Source organism: Ambystoma mexicanum, chromosome 5p (assembly GCF_040938575.1).
Source record: "Ambystoma mexicanum isolate Mex_15411 chromosome 5p, UKY_AmexF1_1, whole genome shotgun sequence".
In the NCBI taxonomy this organism is placed as follows: domain Eukaryota; kingdom Metazoa; phylum Chordata; class Amphibia; order Caudata; family Ambystomatidae; genus Ambystoma; species Ambystoma mexicanum.
In genome coordinates, this window is record NC_090930.1 from 1,323,235,110 (window position 1) to 1,323,255,065 (window position 19,956).

The 19,956-nt window shown below is 49.6% G+C and overlaps 1 protein-coding gene across 1 annotated transcript in view; it reads left to right on the forward strand.

Moving 5' to 3' along the window:
- The window catches only part of NSUN2 (NOP2/Sun RNA methyltransferase 2), a 1,120,965-nt gene that overhangs the window by 403,789 nt on the left and 697,220 nt on the right, over positions 1 to 19,956 (forward strand). Inside the window, exon 8 of the mRNA XM_069613723.1 lies at positions 19,149 to 19,223. Within this exon, the coding sequence (XP_069469824.1) occupies positions 19,149 to 19,223 (75 nt within the window). The remainder of the gene's footprint in view (positions 1 to 19,148; positions 19,224 to 19,956) is intronic.

Sequence of the window (19,956 nt, forward strand, 5' to 3'; positions counted from 1 at the left end):
GCCCATTGCCTTTCACTAGGGAGCTTCGACCCTTTCCAGCCTCCTGCAATACTTGCCCTAGCCGCCAATAGCAAAAAGTGTGGCATATGCAGAAGTCCCCTTTTGTTACCTCTATTTCAAATAGCACCAGGATAGGATCCAACTCTCCCACCCATATTTTCCTCAATAATGCGAACAAAAAACCCCATTCCACTCTGTCAAATGCTTTTTCCGCATCCAGGCTTTGCAGTCCATGGTCCCCCTGGCTTCCTTCAACATGTTCCATGAGATCTAGGGTCTTTCTCACCACGTCTGGGCCCTGTCTTCCTGCTATAAACCCCATCTGATCTGGATGTATCCTCTGTGGCATTTTATCTTCAAAACGCATCGCTAGTATGCTTGTGAAAATCTTTTCGTCGACATTCAATATTGAGATAGGGCGTATGATGCACAGTGCGTGGGGTCCCTTCCCTCTTTAGGGATCACTGATATTAATGCTTTGCTAAAGGTTTCTGGGGCTTCTCCTGTCTCTAGGATGTGGTTGTACATCCATACCATGTGCAGAAACAAAATCCCCGCAACTTTCTTGTAGAATCCTATAGTATATCCATCTTCCTCCGGGGCTTTACCATTGGGGAGTCTGGATACTGCTTCTTCTACCTCGTCTATTGTTATGGGACTTTCCCGATGTTACATCCCTGGGTTAGTAAATGTGTTCATATCGATCTTATCTAGGTATTCCCTTACCACCGTTTCACCCCCCTGTATCCTGGATTTATAGAGATGTTCCTAATACTGGGTGAATCCCTCCGCTACCTCTCTGGGTGTGTCCCTTGCTTCTCCTCCGGGGCTCGTCCAGGATGTTGCCCATCTTTCCGCTCTCTGTGCCTGGAGCCTCGCTGCCTGCAGCACGTCCGCCTTATCCCCTTTCTCGTAATATTTCTGTTTGAGGTAACTCAACTTCCAAATGGTTTCTCCCATTCCTAATGCCTTCAGTTCTGCTCTTTTGGAATTTCTCAGTTCTCTGATTTCTTCTTTGTTCCCCTCCGTCGCATGCATCCTCCCCTCACTCTCCACTATCTCTCTCCTAAGCTTCCCCTCTGAGAGATTCCTCTCCCTTTTCCGTTTCGCTCCCTCTCTGAGTAGTCCCCTCCAAGTGGCCTTCCCTGCATCCCAGTGCACCCCACTGTCACCTCCCCATTATCGTTCAGTTCAAAGTATTCTTCGATTGCCATCCCCAGTTGCTCTGCGAAGAGAGGGTCTTCCCAGAGGGTTTCATTGCAACGCCAGCTGCTGTCTGGCCTATAAAGCCCAGTGATACCAAGGGACATGAGGACCATGTCATGATCAGTCCAGCCTACTGGCCTGATTTCGCGATGGGTCATTCTCACACCCTGGTCTGTTAATGAGGAGATAGTCTATCCTGGTGTATGTGTGACCGGGGATAGAGTAAAATGTGTTTCTGATGCTCGTTAATCTGCTTAGAATCACATGCTGTGCATATGGTCCGACATCCAGTGGTAACCGCAGAGTATTGCATCTTGTCTTTCGGGGACCGAAAGGGGACGTCGGCATAGGAGTGTCTGTAACACTATCCCTATTGTGACTTGTAGTATGCCCAAAATCCCTCACGTGCGGAGGTCCCTCAGATTGTTTTTTTCTGCCCAGATAACTGCTCGCCCTATAGCGGAGCTCTTACATGAGACATTGTTTATCCTAAACCGACTTGTCGGTTATTCCCCCTTAAGTCATTTCGACGCCAAGAACAACTTCGACGAAGAGTGCGGGGGACTTGTCTAAGGGGGTGGATTTCGGCACCTAAGATCCGGCGGCTGAAGCATCCACGTGGCCGGGCCTTCTGGCCGGCCTTTACAGTAGGGAGAGTTGGATCGGGTGACCATATTTCCATTAGGTCTTTCCTCTTTCCCCCTCTTTACCCTCTAGGTCTGGTCATCTTTCCCTTTTGCTATGGAAAGGACTCCTTTTAGGTTCTGGCCTAAGTGTAGGGACGAACACAGGACGTGCAACTCCTGTCTCTCCTTAGATCACGATGAGAAGCGGTGTGCGGCTTGTAAACTCCTTCGTCCTAAGACCATTAAGGAGCGCTGTGTAAAGCGGTGGGTCGTGTACGGTATGTCGCGGACGAAACCCCCTTCCCCCCCCACTGCCACACCTGCCGAAAGTGACGGGGCACCTCTGATGACCAAACATCAGTTGCGGATATAATAGATCTCCAGGCGGACACTTCTAGGGCCGCCACGCCCGTCCCCGACCCTTTAAGGCCTGACTCTGGTCTCGCTTCAGTGACAACACCCGGCGACAGGGGCGTACAAGTGCATTACATTAAACACACAACTCGTGCACCTATTTCGACGGGTACGTCAAAAAAGGTGAAGGCGCCAGCAGGGCTGTCAAATTTCGGCGGATTTCTCTGATCGTTCAGATCCGCAGCAGCGTCTTGCGACTGGGCATTCCAAAACAAACAAGGGCGCTACCTCTGAATCGGGTTTACACGTCGAAGTGTGGAAATCCGACCGTCCCGGAGGCCTCAGTAGGCCCAAAAATCACGACTAGGCCTCGAGGTAAAAAACCGACCGCTAGGTCCTCTAACGCCACGGTAGGCAGCAAGTCTACCGATAGACCTTCGGACCCTCTAACTCATGCCGATTCGGCGGTCATCAAACACAGTATTGCAAGAATTACTTTGGCGGTTGGGCTTATTCCTGTTCTGCCGAAAAACATGGGGCAGGCTGCGGACAAATCTTTAGATATGCCATGGTGCCCCAATTCTCACGATACCTATGCGGACAATCAAGAGCCTCTTTCCAACAAACAGAGACCATTCTCTGCGCCAAAGGGTGGAAGACTACGCTTTTCCACCCATAGGCCCTTCTGGGTCCTCTAAATGGACTAGGGGGAAATTTGAAGGGTGTATGGGGACCGTCTTGAAAAATGTTTCAATTTTTCTGAACATCCTTCCCCGAAAACATCTTGTGGAGAACCTAATCTTCAATCTGCTTCACATTTCCAAGAAGATCAGCCCTCTCACCGTCCATCATGAAGACATCGTCCAGATGGATACTTATCAGGACATTTACAGTGAAGATGAAGAACCTTCCTTTCTACAGAATTAGAGTGAGGACCAGGCGGATGCCACGGACAATTGGGAAGATACTGAGCCATTGGAGACAGACCCATGGATGCTCCCCCAACAAGAACAGGACACTGATGTATTGTGCCTGGATTCTCCTCCGTCCACCCTTGCTCGCCAGGCCTCGCCTGTAGATGACCAAATGGCCTTGAATACCATGTTAAAGAAGGCAACTGAACATTTTCAAATCTCTACTCAAGAGGTAGTCCCTGAGCAGGACTTTGTAGAAGATATTCTTGAGGAGAAACCACCCTCTAGTCTGGCCGTTTCCCCTCTTTTAATTCTATTAAGAGAAGATTGGCTCCCTCCCGGGTGTCACCAGCTCAAACTCGGGCAGTGACCCAAGAGTAGAAAACTTATTTCGCCCAGCTCCTTCAGACCATCAATACATTAAAGGGCACGCCAGCCTAGGTTCCCTGGTAGTTAGTACCACCTGGAAACAGGCAGGAGTACCCCTTGCTACGGGGGAGCCGCCTCCAGATAGAGAATCCAATAGGTTATATGCCCTAGGTAAACGTGTTAGCTTGGTCGCTGCATATACCACGCGCATCGCGAATAACACTACGCTACTGGCGAGTTATGCTGATGCTCAATGGAACCTAGTACAGGAAGGTCTCCAAGGGGTCCCAGAGCCCATAATCCAAGCTTCTCACATTTGTGGCCGAAGGCAGGCAAGTGAACCAGAATGTAATAAAGAACACTCTGGACACGGCTGAAACAGCAGGCAGGTTTCTGGCCCACGGAACCCTACTTAAAAGGCACGCTTGGCTTCGTACCTTAGGGTTTAAGCCTGAAAAACAGGCCTCTCTCATCAATAAACCAATTGAAGAAGCTAACCTCTTCGGAAAGGCGGTCGATGAGGCCTTTCAAACAGCCGAAAGAGCATGAGACTCTTAAGTCCCTACAACAAATTACTCAGACCTTCCCCCACCAGAGAGGAAGTAATTCTCACGGTCCTTTCGAGGGCAGTCCTGTGCAAGTCAGAACAACTATGGCACGGGAAACTTTAATGCTGGACAAACATCAGGATGTCCCACATACTACCCACCAAGGGGTCAGCGACGTGGCAAAGCCAGAGGTAGAAGCCCCAATCCTAGAGGAGCCGCAGCCGCCGGTCAGAAATGACTGTCAGATCCAGGTCCCCTCCCATGTCACCCCGGTCGGGGGGTGCTTAACCTCGTTCCTCATGGCATGGGAGGAGATAACTTCAGACCAGTGGGTCATAAAGACTGTCGCCCATGGGTTCTGCGTGGAATTCGCCCGACCTCCACAATTCAGACCACCACACACATAGCGCCTTTCACTGGACCATCTGGAGATCCTGAATCAGGAGGTGGAATCACTGGGAAATGACTCCATAGAAGCCGTCCCTATTCTTCAGGTAAAGGGCATTTATTCAGTGTACTTCCTTGTACCCAAAAAGGACCTCAACATGCGCCCTGTTCTAGACCTGCGCCCAGCGAACAAGTTCATAAAACCTCAGAAGTTTTGCATGGTAAGGCAACAGGAGGTGATCCCACTGTTGAAACAGGGGGACTACATGGCAATATTGGACATGAAAGATTTCAATGTTTGTCAGCGCGCAGGAAATATCTAAGGTTCATGGTAGAGGACAAGCATTACCAATTCAAGGTACTCCATTTCGGCATTGCATAGGTGCCATGGGTGTTTACGAAGGTCCTGGCAGTAGCTGCAGCGCAATTTATCCTTCCTGGTTTACCCTTACCTCGACGATTGGCTCATAACAGGGGTCTTGTACGACACATGTTTTTTGAACACCCAAAAGACCGTAGACCTTCTGTTCAGTCTGGGGTTCTCAATCAATGAGAAAAAAATCCAGTCTAGTCCCCAGTCAAATAAAACAATTGCTGGGAGCTCTAATCTGGACGAAAGACTGCCTCGTCTTCCCCCTCCAACGAGAGGGTTCAGAACATGCTTTTTCAGATCCCTCAATATGTAGCCTGTCGGGAGGTGACGGTGCGCAAAGCCATGCGTTTGCTAGGAATGATGGCGTTGTGCATATACTTGGTTCCCCGCGTGCGGCTGCGCATGCGTCCCATGCAAGAGTGGCTCAACAGCCAGTGGTGTCAGGCCAGCGGACAATGGGAAGATCTGGTAGTTGTCTCGCCAGCACTCGTTCTCTCTGCAGTGGTGGTCAAGAGAAAACCTCTTGAATGGGAAAACCTTCACCACCCCTGCAGTGGAAGCCACTCTCAAGGCGGACTCATCTTTCACGGGGTGGGGGGGGGGGGCTCACCTGCTTCAGCAGACAGCACATGGAGTGTGGTCTCCACAAGTAGCGTCCAACCATATACATTTGGAGCTATTAAAGACCTTTCAGATGCAACTACAAGGGAAGACAGTGCTGATTCTAACAGACGGCACTACAGCCATGTATTACCTGAACTAACAGGGGGGCACTCACTCTCCAGGGCTATCCCAGCTGTCCCAAAACATGTGGATATGGGCTCTAAGACACAAGATGTTTCTGTTGTCCCAACATGTTCCAGGGGAACTCAATCTTCTGGCAGACCTGCTCAGCAGAGGCTTTTCTCTGCCCGTAGAATACAAATGGCATCTGCACAAAGACGTTGTGTCCAACGTCTTCGCAGAATGGGGCTTCTCAGAGATCGACCTGTTCGCAACACAGGAGAATGCACAATGCCAAGACTACGCCTCCATGTACCCCAGAACCGCTCCAAGGGGAACGGTCTCTGGATAACATGGTCAGGGAAATTTGTCTACGCTTTTCCCCCGCCGACTCCTCTTCTCAAGATAGTGCAGAAGATGCACCAGGAACCAGTTACCATGATACTGGTGGCTCCCATGTGGGCCTGCCAACCTTGGTTCACTCATCTAATTGAAATGTCCCTCCCCACCAGTAAAACTACCCTGCCCATACAACATGTTGTCTCAGGACAGGGGGGACACCCTACACCCAGGCCCACAAACTCTGAACTTAGCAGCTTGGCTCCTGAGGTCATAGAGTTTGGACACCTACAGCTCCCTCAGAGGTGCATGGACATACTCGGAAGCTAGAAAACCTAACACGTGTTATTGCTATGCCAGCAAATGGAAACGTTTTGCCATCTGGTGTAATTCCAAGGGTGTCAATCCCATCGATTAATCGCCCACACACATTGTGCTGTACCTAACCTGGGATGGTTTTCAATTCCCTAAAGGTTCATCTGGCTGCTCTTTCAGCCTACACCACATCACAACAAAAGGTGTTGTGGTGGAAGATACTGGTGATTAAGGCCTTTATGGAAGGGGTTAAGAGGATTTATCCTCCCATTTCTCACCCAGCACCTGGATGGGATCTAAATGTGGTTTTGACCAGGCTCATGGGATCTCCCTTTGAGCCAATGCATAAAGGAAGTCTAAAAGACTTGACTTATATGACAGCCTTCCTAGTGGCTATCACTTCAATTAGAAGGGGTAGTGAACTGCGAGCACTTCCTGTTTTAGACCCTTTTGTTACAGTCCACAGGGATAAGGTAGTTCTGCGCACTCACCCTAGATTTGTGCCTAAATTCATCTCGAAGTTCCATGTGAACCAATCGATTGAACTACTTACCTTTTTCCAGAATCCCACTAGCATGGCCAAATGAAGCCTACACACACTAGATCTACGCAGGGCAGTCATGTACTACCTGGAAAGGACTAAAACAATGAGGAAAACCAATTTTTAATTCAGTGGCAGCTGGTAGAGAAGGGGATACTGTCTCTAAAGCAGCTATCTCAAGGTGGATTGTTAAATGCATCACACTGTTACACTCTGGCTAAGAGAACAGCCCTTCAAGCCTAGAGCACATTCTACTCTGGGCACTGGGGTATCCATAGTATTCATTGCAAATTTTCCCTTTGAGTCCATTTGCAAAGCAACAACCTGGAGTCTGTACACACCTTTACAAAACACTATTGCCTAGACACTCATTCTAGGTCTGATTCGCAGGTGGGACAAGCAGTACTAAGACTCATTTTCTCTACTGTTCCTTCTCACAACCCACCTCCAACTCCTGGTACTGCTTGCTAGTCTATGCACAGCATGTGATTCTAAGCAGATTAACAAGCATCAGAAGACGTGCATTACTTATCGTAATAGCATTTCTGATGATTGTATCTGCTTAGATTCACATGCGCCCTTTCTACCCCCTCCCCCTCCCTTTTTGGTGGAAGGAACATAGACGCCTTACTACTTTCTCTCTTTATGTACTCACTCACTATAGCCTTGGGCTCCCTCATGGCAGAAAAATACAATCGGAGGGACCTCGGCGCGTGAGGGGTTTTGGGTACCACTACATGTCACGATAGGGATAGTGTTACGGACACGCCTATGCTGACGTCCCCTTTCGGTCCTCGAAAGACAAGATGCAATACTCAGCGGTTACCACTGGATGTCAGACCATATGTACAGCATGTGACTCTAAGCAGATAGAATCATCAGGAATGCTATTATGGTAAATTATGTCATCCTTCCTCCCCTGGGTGTTGATCCCTCCAAGCAGGCCGCTAATGTGCGTCCCAAGTGTCCAGGTTTGGCTTCCATTTTCCTTTCCCTTAGTTCTTTGGTTCCCATGGTCTTCCTTTCTCTTGCTTCGTCTGTCCATGAGTTGAAGTCCCCACATATTATGTAGATGTCTGCTCCCTGTTCCTGTATCGCATTCAGTGCGCTTGAAATGAGCTGTTTCTGCCCCTAGTTTGGGGCATATAATGCCGCGAGGAGTACCCATGCCCCATCCAGGACCCCCTTGAGTACCGGTAATCTCCCCTCCAGAAGGCGGGTGGTCGTGCATTCACATAGTTTACATTGTTTGTGGATCACTATGCCCACTCCTTCCTTTTTGACAGTCCCCAACGCCCAGTGAACTTCACCAATGGCTGCCCCTCTTATAGCGCGTTCCTCCCCATCTATCAAACGTGTCTCCTCCAGGAAGAGTAAATCAAGTTGTGCTTTGCGGAATTCTCTCGTGACTAATGATATCTTGGTTGGGGAGTCCCCACCAACCGACCTCTTGCAGCCTCACCCCTCCCCATCACTTCTGCCCATCATTTCAATTAGTGACTCCACAGTCGCGTGTTCATTATCGACCTGGGGGTAATATTTCCCTCCTGCTATGTCTCTGTCCGAGCAGCCGTAACATTTATGTAAATCCCCCAACAACTTTCAAACTATAAACAACTGTTGCTTAAGTTCAGCCGTGATCTTGAAGACACCCCCCTCCGCACAGAGGGTCACCTTGGAGCGGAGTGTTCTGTCTCCCTCCGGCTGCCCATTAATCTTGCAAGTGTTCGCCCGGTTTCTTTTGGTTCCTTTCCAATTCTTGTGTTTTGTTCCCTAAGTTCTTGCTCAGGTCTGTTGTCCTGTGTAGAGGGCTGTTTGTGGGGCAAAGGTCCATTAAGCTTCATGTACTTTCTCCCCCCTGTCCTCCCCTTCTTTGTGGGCCGAAGCTGGTCTCGACCCTTCTCCACTTGTGGAAGGGCCCCGTGAGCTTCCCGGCTCAGCACCCAAGTCTGCGGTTAAATGACTTGGGTCCTGTTCAGCTTCCTCTGCCGATGTTGGGCGGTATTCCACTCTCCACTTCGAATTCCAATGAGAACAGGAAGCCCCACCAATTTCTGATACCCTTCTCGCGCAGCCGTGTCGTGAGGGGTCTACAGGCTCTACACCTAGCAAGGGTGTGGTTCGAGAGATCCTGGTAGATTGCCACCTTGGAACCTTTAAATTCTATTTCTCTTAGCTTTTTAGCTCTATTCAAGACCTTGGACCTGTCCGTATATCTGAGAAATCTAACTACTATCGAGCGGGGGCCATTCCTGTAGGGTCTGCCACCTCTATGTGCTCTTACAATCTGCACGGTCTTGCCCCGTTCCACCTCAAAGCTGATTCACAAGCGCCTGGACTTTTTCCTCCACCTGCCTCTGGTTTGTTACGCCTCTCCCTGTTCTCCAGATCATCCATTTTAAGCATTACTTCCTCTTTGCGAAGTTCAATTTCTGACATTATTGCATCCAGCCTCATTTCTACCATATCAGCAGTCAGTTGGTTGTGCTCCAGGTTCTCTAATTCATTTTAAACTATGGTCATTCTCCCCGTTAAGTCAGTTAAGCCTGTATATCTCCTCTAAGGGCTTTGATCTCTGCCAGTATATGTCCAATATCCTCTTTAGTGGAGAACCTTGATGTGTCCATGTCAGCGAGTGTTTCCTTTGCTGTATCACTAGCTTTCTTTGCCATAATCTTTCCCACCGGATGGGGTCCCCGCTTGCCCTCCTGCTGCAGTGTGTCTCACTGCGTGTGGTGGTCTTTCTGTTCACTCCGCCGTGGAGGTGATGATGCACTTGGGTGGTGGATCTCACTGTTATTAGTGCACCGTTGCGTTATCTTGGGTGGCGGGGCTTAGCGTGGTGCTTTCCTTGTTCGTCACTCTAGGGGAGGTGGGTTACCTCTGCAGTCCCTGTGGGTTGAGGACCTTCGCTTCGCCTTCCCTCCCCTTTTCTTGTGGTGCAGTCTTGCCATTTATCAGATCATGCTCTTGAGAGGGGTTTATCCGCTCTTCTACTTGCACCCTGTGGTGTTGGGGCACCACGTCTTGTCTGCCGCCTCCTCCCCTTTGTGTCTTTGTGTCCCTAGAAGTATGGCTGGATTGGGATTCAGCAGGCACTATGGTGCTTTCCTCTTCTTTCCCCTCCTCTAGATGGGTGTTCACGGGGATGGCATGGGTCTACTAAAGCTGCTGCCGCGATTCTCGAGCTACACAATCTTGCCCTGTATCGGTCAATGCTCTTGAGATGGCGATACTCCGATCTTCCTCTTGCACCTTGTGATGCGGGGGGGACCTTGTCTTGCCTGTCATGTCCCTTTTCGTATATTTAGAGGTATGAGAGGATTGGTGTTAGGCAGTCAATATAGCGCTTTTCACTTATTTCCCCTCCTTTAGGTGGGTGGCGTGGGCCTCCTCAGACAGCTGCTGTGACTTTCAAGCTGACCAACTCTGGCGGGGCTGCATGTGCGTTCTATCTTCCTGTTTCCTTTAGCTTCGTCCCATGGTTTCTTGCTAGCTTAGGATGCCTTATCTGTTATTGCTGCCCTTGTTCACAGCTGTCATGCCTTGTCCGTGCTGTGCGGGCTGCTTCGTGAGTGGTCAGGCGGTGGGTAGCTGGGAAGCTCTGGTGGCTCCAATGGCTGCACAGGACCGCACTCGGGTTCTCAGCCTGTCCGGGCTAGGCACATAGTGCTCTGCAGGCTTCCCGGCCCCTTTTGCCCATTCGTTGTTGCTTGGGGTTCTTTGGTTTACTGTAGGTCTACTTACCAGGGGCGGGGGGTGTCGGGCGGACGTACCTTTCTCCACGGCCTCCATCGGAATGCTTTTCCCTCTCGCCAAGCTCCCTGAAGGGTATGGTCTGTCCTTTCGCCGCCTATGAGCGGCCCACTTGGCTTTGGGCTCGGGAGTTCAGTCCTCTGCACCTCCCAGATGACCAGTGTGTCTCGCTTGTTCCCACTGTCCTGGACCGGACCTGTTGCGGCCTCATGATGCCTCCGCTCCTCATGGGGTGTGTTCTGAGGCGGCTCTTCCCTTGTTGTTGGGCGCAGGGCTCAGGCAGCTCTATGCTGAGCCCTCAAGGCCTCCCGCCAATGCTCCTGGTACGATCCCCCACCTGGCTGTTTCAGGTTCCTTGCCCCGGGGGACTGAGGCCCTGTTTTGCCGCTAGCCGGGGCACACCAGGAATCTGCTCCGTTTTCACTCCTCGGTTCGCTCTTTCCGGCACCTTCAGTCAATGGTCGTGCCCTGCAGCCTTCTGCTTGCTGTGGGAACAGGTTGATTCAAATATGCGGGCGATTACACTAGATTTCATCTCCTTTATTGCCGGAGGGAGCGGGAGCTGCGAGGTTAAGCAGCCATCTTATCCTGCGCCCCCCTGGTGGTCTTCCATCTTTTTCCCTCTTAGTACCTCATCCCAAGATTTTTGGGTGGCTTTTGTTGACGACCATAGTTTTTGTATTGTGGGACAAAAGACAAAAAGCAGATGGAGAGAGTTTCGGGATTGCTCAATCTCCATCCATTATGGTGCTGGAGCCTTGGCTGTCAATGTAAGCAAGTGTGTAAGCTGGGCTGCCTCTGCAGATTTCCATAGATCCGGAGAACCCCCAAAGACCCCAGCCGGGATCCACCCAACATCACTTTCAGGACTTTATGTTGGAGCTGTTCTAATGCTGTTTTCGGAATTACTACTGGGAGGGATGAACAGTAGAGTAGGCGAGGGAGGAAGTTCATTTTTCTGCTGTGATATGGCCCATTAAAGAGATCGCCTGGCCTGCCCATCTAGCTAGGTCCTTTTCGAGCAATTTAATGAGGGGGAAATTGGCCGCATATAGGTCTATTGGGGAAGCTGCAAGTTGGATCCCCAGGTACTCGGTAGATTTGGTATCCCAAAGAATCTGGCATAATGCTTGGAGAGAACTGATATCCTGCGGCGACAGCCCCATCCCCAACGCCACTGATTTCCCATAGTTTATTTCAAATCCGGCCACACTGCCAAATGCCTTAAGTTCTTGTAAGGCCGCTTGGAGAGAAGAACGAATGTTAGTGATGGTGTGAAGTCATCGGCGTACAGAGATACCTTGTGGGAGGTGTCATGAGCCCTCACTCCCTGAATTGAGCTGTTCCTATGTGTGTTGCACCATTGGTTCCATAATGAGGGCGAACAAAAGGTGGGGGGAGAGGAGAGGGCATCCCCGTCATATACCGCATGTTAGGTGAATCGGGTATGAGCGCTCCTGATTGACCTGCAGAAGTGTGTTTGGGCAGAAGTAGTTGGAGGTTATCATCTTCCTAAATTGGGGTCGGAAATCGAAAGCTTCCCGGGTTAAGAGGTAGAAAGGACCAATCTACCTTGTCGAATGCTTTGGTTGCGTCCAGAGCTAAAAGGACCATTGTCCCATTACTCTAGGTAGTGATTTCAATTATGTTCAATGCCCGTCTAGTTATCTCCCAGTTTTCTCCCCCTGTCTGATGGGCATTAATTAGTGTAGGAAGAAGAGGGGCTAAGCGATTTGTTAGTACCTTTGAGTAGACATTTTCATCAATATTCAGGAGAGAGATCGTCCTGTAAGAGGCACACTCTCTAGGATCCTTGCCAGGTTTTAGTAATAGAATTGTGTTAGAAGCCTGCATAGAGGGAGTGTGGGGGTCACACTACCCACAAAGGAGTTAAAAAGGGTTGTTGGGGAGGAGAGCAGCCGACTACTAAAGAGTTTATAACATTTGGGTGAAAGCCCATCAGGGCCGGTTTCGCCCTGCGTTATAACAATTTAATTACTGCCTCCACTTACTCCTGTCGGATAGGGGCTTCTAGTGCCTCCATCTCTTCCCAGGCCAAGTGAGGTAGGGCCGCCTCTGCAATATATTTTTTCTGGGTTGAAACCGATCTCCCAGGTTTAGACAGTCTCTAGTAAGTGTGCTTGTGCTAGGCAGAGTTTCTCCCGCTCCCCATATTGGGTTACTTCAGGTTAGTCTTTAAGGCCTATGTTAAAGTTCTTTTTTTTGGCCTGTACCAGTTTTCTAGCTAAGAGTTGGTTGGCCTTGTTGATTTTTGCATAGTACCCCTGTTTAACCGACATTAGGGTGCATGCTGTCTCCTCGGCAGATAGAGCCTCTAGCTTATTCTGAGCTAAACGGATTGCGCAGGGTGATTTAGGGGACCATCCCTGCTTATATTTACCTTTTGATCTGAGATTTCCTGTTCCAGGAGGGACCTAGTTTGTTTTTTCAGTTTATAGTATGCTGCAGTATGAGCAATCAAAATACCCCTGATGACTGCCTTCATGGCATCCCACGTGATAGCCGGGGAAGTAAGTTCTGTGGGATTCTCCCGAAAATGGTTTCTGATAGCTTTTGATACATCATCCCTTAGGGCCATATCCTTCAGGATTGGGTCGTATAGACGCCATAGTGTTCTGGTGACCAGGGCTGGATTCTAGTACCTAATTTGTAGCCATACTGGGGCATGGTCCGAGGGACCCTTCGGGGCAATATCCACCTTATTTGTGAATGACATCAGCTGGTGCGAGGCCAAAATTAAGTCGATCCGAGAAGAGGAACAGAGAACCTGTGAAAAGAAGGTGAAGTCCCTTTCCCCTGGATGCAGGACTCTCCAGGCATCCACCACTCCCAGCGAGCTGAACAAATGAAGAATGCTCAGGGCCATCTTGAAGTCTTTGGGGGAATTGGCGTTCATTCTGTCTGTCTCGATCAGAGACCCCATTAAAGTCCCCCAATGATAATTTGGCCCTCCATAAAGGGGGGAAAGAGAGGCCTCAGACCCTCAAAGAAGAGGTCCTAACCTTCATTCGGGGCATAGATTGAGGCCAATGAGTATAGCTGACCCAAAAGCATACCTTTTATGCCAATGAACCGCACTCCTGTGTCTCGAATTGTCCAACTCCTCAAACTTACACGCCTCTTGCCATTAGAATCGCTGTGAAGCCACCCACCCTCACCACCCCCCCCCCCCCTTTTCGCTCCTCCCGAGGCCAAACATTGTTTGGGAAAGTCTTTACTTCGGAAGCAGGTGAAATCTTCTGGGAGAAGATGGGTTTCCTGAAGGAAAGTCACTGTAGCTTCCTGAACCTTCAAGCGCTTCAAAATGGATTTTCATTTTACTGGAGTTCAGACTTTTGACATTTAGTGAGACAACATTTTGCGTTTGAGATATCTCTGGGTTTTCCTACTTCCCCGAAGCAGCGAGGGGTTGGGGGGGGGGGGGCGGAATCGGGAGGGTGGTGTCTGCCATCACAAGCTTGAGTTACTGCATTCATGCTCCAACTAAAATTTTAAACAACCCAAAACAAATATCAAACTGAGTCCAAACCATGGACTCCAAACTTTTCAAATGCCATAAACTGTCGGCCAAACACCCCAAGGGTTTATAGATGTCATCCACCTTGAGGTTAGGCTTGGGCCACGTGAAACCAGTCTTACTGTCTGTCTTGCTAGTATTCTATGTTTCATTGATGCCAATGTCTCAGGTATGTAGGTGCCAGGGTCAGGCATGTGTGACTTTTACCACTGTTCGGAGCCTGCATTTCAGGGGTCTGAAGGCAGTTTATTGGGATTGCGACCCCTTTGGATTTTCGACCATGTCGACCGCCTCACCTTCGGTGGAAGGTCATCTGCTCCCATGAGTCTCCCGGGGGGGGGTCTGCCTCCCTTATCCGGTGAAGACATATTCAAGATTCCCTCTGCATCCTCCAGGCATGAGATCAATCGGGCAACCCCTTTATAGGAGAACTGCACCTCTGTGGGTAAGGTTAAGGTGCCTATAGAACTCTGTTTTTGCATTGTTGCTGTCATCTGGTCCTGAAAGATCTGTAGGGGAGAGCCTTGGAATGATAGTTTCTCTGGTGCGTCCCACTGCCAGGATATCCTGCTTCGTTGTATTGAAGTGTACACGGGTGATAACATCTGGTGGGTATTCTGAATCCAGTCCCCTCTGGGTGTGTAATCTGTGAGTGCGATCTAGTACCAGCTGTGATTTCTCCAGATGTGGCAGGAGGGACTGGAACAAATCCCCTATGTATTCACCCAGGTCTTGATCTTGAATTGATGAGGGTACTCCTCTGATCCAGAGATTATTTCTCCGGGACCTGTTTTCCAGGTCCTCCTGCTTATACTCCAGAATCTCGTTTTTTGTCTGCCAGCGCTTAGATCTTCTGGCGTACTTCAAGTAGGGTGGTTGCATGCTCTCGAGTTTGCTCCTCCACATCCCCCAGTCTCTGATCCAGTTCTGTCACTCTTTGGTCCGTATGCTCAATTTTGGAGGTCAACTCCGTCCTGCAACTGCGGAATTCTGTCTTGATGTCGAGCATAAATGACTGGATGTCCTCTTTGGTTGCCAGCTGCCCCGAGTGACCGGGTGAAGCTTGAGGCAGGGACTTTGCTGTTGCTGATTTCTTCCCTTTCTCTGCCGGGAGCAGCATGGTAGTACTATCCATGCTTTTCAGGGCTTTGGGGTGTTTGGATATGATGACTGACAGCTTCTGGTGGGTACGAGATCCCTGTGCGAATATATGGCTGTCCCTGTATAAAGTGGTCCCAGGTGGGTGGTGTTGGGGGTGAGAGGGCGCTTACTGTGGACCCCCTACCGCTATATCACTGCTTGGTGCACCCGGGTTAGGGTGTGAGCAGAGGCAAGCCTGTGGGTCCATGAGGAACTTTATACCCTGTGTGTTGCTTGGATGGAGGTCCGACTTTAAGGACTGCTTGCACACCTACACCCCTTCCCCTGCTGGTGGAGGCGGGGGGTTCTGTTCCCGGCTGGTCAGCTATGGCCTGAACTGTAAACCGCTATCCAGGGATCTTTAGAAGGCAAGCTGTTTGGGTGAGAGCCAGCTACCAGGCTCTGAAAATGTTCCATATACTTCATGAGTTTTTCTAGCGTGGGTGGGTGGGGGGGCGTCCATGCCTCCTGCCTTTAGAGTGAGAAGCTGTTGGTAGCTCAATGGCATTTCGTGGCTGAGGGCTCCATTTACGGTGTTGTCCGTCCCTCCCAGGGAGAGCTGCAGGCTTTGGGAGCCAGCATCCGCAGTCGGGCCTCAGTTGGAAACTGCTGGAACACGTTGTGGCTGTTCTAGTGGGATGAGGACGTGTGGCCAAGTGTATAGGCAGAATCCGGTGTCTCACCTCAGGCGGGGGCAGCTGGATCACTTTGTGGCCGTTACAGCGGGCTAAGGATGAGAAGCGGGACGTGGTGTGGGAGCCGGGTGCTACTACAGAGACACGCAGTGAGGGACGTGGGGAAGCACAGCTGACATACCGCATATGAGGCGCTCCGCCTCACCCGTGCTTTCCGTGCCGGCCGCCTGTCCCTCAAGTGCTCGTCTGTTGGTTCCCAGTGAGAAGCGGCGATCTCTTCAGCTGGGCTGCTGTTACTTTGCCTGGGGGAGTCCACATGGAGGAGCCGAGCAGGTTGTCTACTGGCCGCTGCACTTCCGGGGGGCACTGCTTTCAGCTGCTCCACATCGCAGCGCCACCTTGGAGGGACGCGAAGGATTGCTTATCTTACCGGCTCCGGGTTGTTCAGAACCTTTGGCGGCTCGGAGTGCACCTTCTCCACACATTCCGGTAACCAATGCTTACAGCATCAAGAGAGAAAAGCTGTTTTTATTCGCTCCGACAGGCTTCACACGTAGGCCATCAGCAGAGCTTCCATATCTGTGGCGCTACTCGGCCACACCTCGTCCCCAGCCCGTTTTAATGTTTATATCCGCCCACTGGGTAATCTTTTAGAGAAGATGGGGGCAAAGTTTACAAACTATGCTGACGATGCACAGCTCTAAATGGAGCTGTGTGGCGATTACACTGAGACACTAGAAAATTTAAAGGACAAGGTGAAGACACTGGGTGTGGTGTTGGACGCGAGCCTTGGTGCTGATGCTCAATTAGACAATGTGGTGAACAAATCCCAGTACCATCTCAGATTGTTGAGATTGGTAAAACCATACGTTACTAATAAGAATTGTGAAATTCTAGTTGGGGCAATTATGCCCAGACTAGACTACTTCAATGCGCTGCTGGGGGGCGCTTAGGAAAGCTGCATTAATAACCTAGAGATTCTGCAGAATGATGCAATACGGATCATCCAAAACATATCGCGAAGAGAACGTGTGGCTACTGCCAGAAAATAATTGCATTGGTTGCCTGTTGCATTTAGGTTCCTTTTTAAAGTAATTACTATGACACACACGCCTTTTTTGATCCGCACCATCCTATCTTAAGGAAAGCATTGTATTGCAAACATTTAGGAGACATGAGATCGAGAAATACTTTTTTTTTTTTTTTTTTTTTAAATGTACTTATTTATTTGACTTGACAACGCACAGAAATGAGCACAGCATAACAAGATACATCTTTACACAATGCATACTTCACAATACAATGCTGGCTTTCGGGTGCATTGAGGGCTGGGGTGCCAGGTGATGCCATGGGTATGAAATTTAAGAGTCACGGGTCAGGGATGGCAGTTGTGGGGAGAAAGGGCTGGGGTAGAGGATTCAGTATCTGAGTTCAAAGTTATGGCGGACTAGTAACTACGAAATTTCCACCAAATAGCCCTCGGCCTCGAGTGCGGATGTTGCAATGCACCCCAGGCCTCTTCAGTATCGTGCGCCCACGTGACCGTCCTAAGCCACTGTGCATGCGTGGGTGCTCTGGGCCGAAGCCAGTTCATAAAGCTGCAGCGTACAGCCAGTACCATGCAGAGTCCAGCCAGCTTCTTCGAGTCGTGACCCAGCTGAGGGAAGTCGGAGAAATACCTTTTTGACTTGTATGCCCTAAGGTCAAGAGAACAAGAGGGAGTGGTCGTTCTTTTCCATTCCAGGCAGTTATTGCCTGGAATGTACTCCTGGTGGACCTACGAAAACATAGTAATCCCCTCACATTCCGCAAACGATTAAAGACAATGCCTTTCAATTGAAATGGCCTCACTCGTGATTAGGATTCCAGGTCAGAAGCATCTTTAATGTGTCTTTCTCTGTGCGCACGATACCTGCCGCGCGTAAGAAATGGATAAAAAATCTGACACCCCCCTTCTCCTCCATAGAAAAATATTGGGAATGCGCCTTTGTTTCCTTATTCCATTCCACTCTTGTCGACAGGGTATCCTGCCCCTGGTTTAGATAAGAAAACACATACTTGACTCTAGTAAAAATGTTGTAGATTTTTTTTACTATAACCAACACACGCTTATTGAACTTAACTACAGAGACTGCATTCTGGCGGTAAACATTGTGGCTCCTGTGACTTTCGGGCACAAGACCCCATTCATCTTAGGATTTGGACTTCTAAAGATTGTTTTGGGATCTGGTTCCATCATTGACTGCATCTAAAATACTTGCTGCTTTTGCCAAGTTATTTGATGCATATTTGAAACTATGGTGACTATGTATTTGTATCTGAGTGTTGTGCGATGATATTACCTGTTAGATTCATTTTCCAGTGGGTTCATGAGACCTATAATTTTTTATACACGACTGCCTGAAATGAATTATTTTGTGCCATTTTGTGTAGACTCATTGAGGACCCCTGAACCCACTCATTCTCTTGTGAGTAAGCCTTGACTGCTCATCCACGTACCTTGATTATGTTTTGGCAGACCTCTCAGACTTCCCTATTAACTTTAACCCGGTTGGCCTCTTAAAATCTGCCCACCAGGCCAGATTCTGGAACTCAATCTTAACGGGTAGATGTGGAGGAGGGGATAAGGAGGGGGACGGGTGTTATGGAGAGGGGTGGGGAGTGGGAAAGGGGTGTAGTGGCGAGTAGAGGCGAAGAGGAGTAACGAGTAAGATCAGATGGGGAGAAGGGGGATAGGGAAACAGGATCGATTGAAAAGAAAGTGGGACGGAGAGGAGAGACTTTGGGAGATACTGTGTGGAAGGAAATGACCAAGTGTGGCCCTAGTGTCTGAATGGCATGGCCCCTTGGGGCGGCTTCTAGATTGTTCCCACAGGGAGTTTAGATTAAGCTGTTTGCTCTTAGGCCATCAGTCAGTCGGCGTATTGTACAGTAGGGGTTACTGATCTCTAGTGACAAACCTGCAATTAGGGATGGATTAGTGCACTCTAGAAGAGGGAGAGAGGGTGGCCCTTAGCAAGCCTTCTGACTGTTCAACGAATAAAAATCCTTGAACGGTCTACAAGAGTTTGTAAACTCTCTGGGACATCTGTGATACCTGTCTCACGTAGATTCCTCTGACTGTTACCCTTTAATTGTGGTCTCAAGCACACCCTTGCTATAGTTAACCTCTGTCACTCAACCAGAGCTACCACTATGTGAGCAAAGGTAAAAATAGGGATTGCCTGTTTGTATAGGTGTAGGGATAGTGATGTCCCACACTACATGTTGGACTGGAAGAGTACAACTAACCAGAAGTTCTAAATGTTACATATTCTCTTGCCATAGATGCTACAATGGTACTTATGTCACTTACAAAATGCCATGTTCTGACTTTTTTTGCAGTGGGGATGGAACTATGAGGAAAAATATTGATGTTTGGAAGAAGTGGTCTACGCAAAACAGCTTACATTTGCATGGGTGAGTATCCCAGTATGCATATCTTTACAAATGTTAAATATAATCTCTGCCAAAGGCTGCACAAAGGGGAGGAGGGGGGGCTACCATTTACAGCAACATGAAAATGCATGGTTTAGTAACCGCCCCAAATCTTAGCTCCACCTAGGTAAACTTTATGCCACACTCACGGCCGAGGCAACTGCCGAAGTGAAGACCCAGACAAGCCCACGGAATGCACAGCAGTGCTGCCGGTAAACAGACTGGTGAGGCACTATCCTGGAGAGCCGCGAGCAGAAGAGAAAGCTTGAGTAGGACTGAAACAACATAATTTAGGGGAGGCGCCAGAGCCCAGCGAACAATAGCTCGAAGGGAGCCGAGGCTCTGAACCTGAAGAGAAAGCCAGGGCAAAAGAAGCTGCATGGTCTTCCTGCAACACCTACTTCTTAGGAGCGCTGCTCAGCAACAAAGTATGTGGTCACTCCAAGGAACTGAGTAGTGGGCACAGAAGGCCCCAGGAGATCCCAACTTGGGATGAGAAACTGACTGCATGGTGGGGTGAGAGACAGAGCCCAGTGCGGGGTAAAAACCAGGAGATCACTCTGGGGCGAGTACAGCAAGATACCTGGGTGGGGATCCCCAGGATACCTGGTGTGGACATTTACCAAAAAGGAAGTGTCCAAAGGCTGAGCGCAGGCTTAAGACTGAGGCAGAATGTCTGGAAATCCCAAAGAGACTAACCAGAGGGACTCAGCCC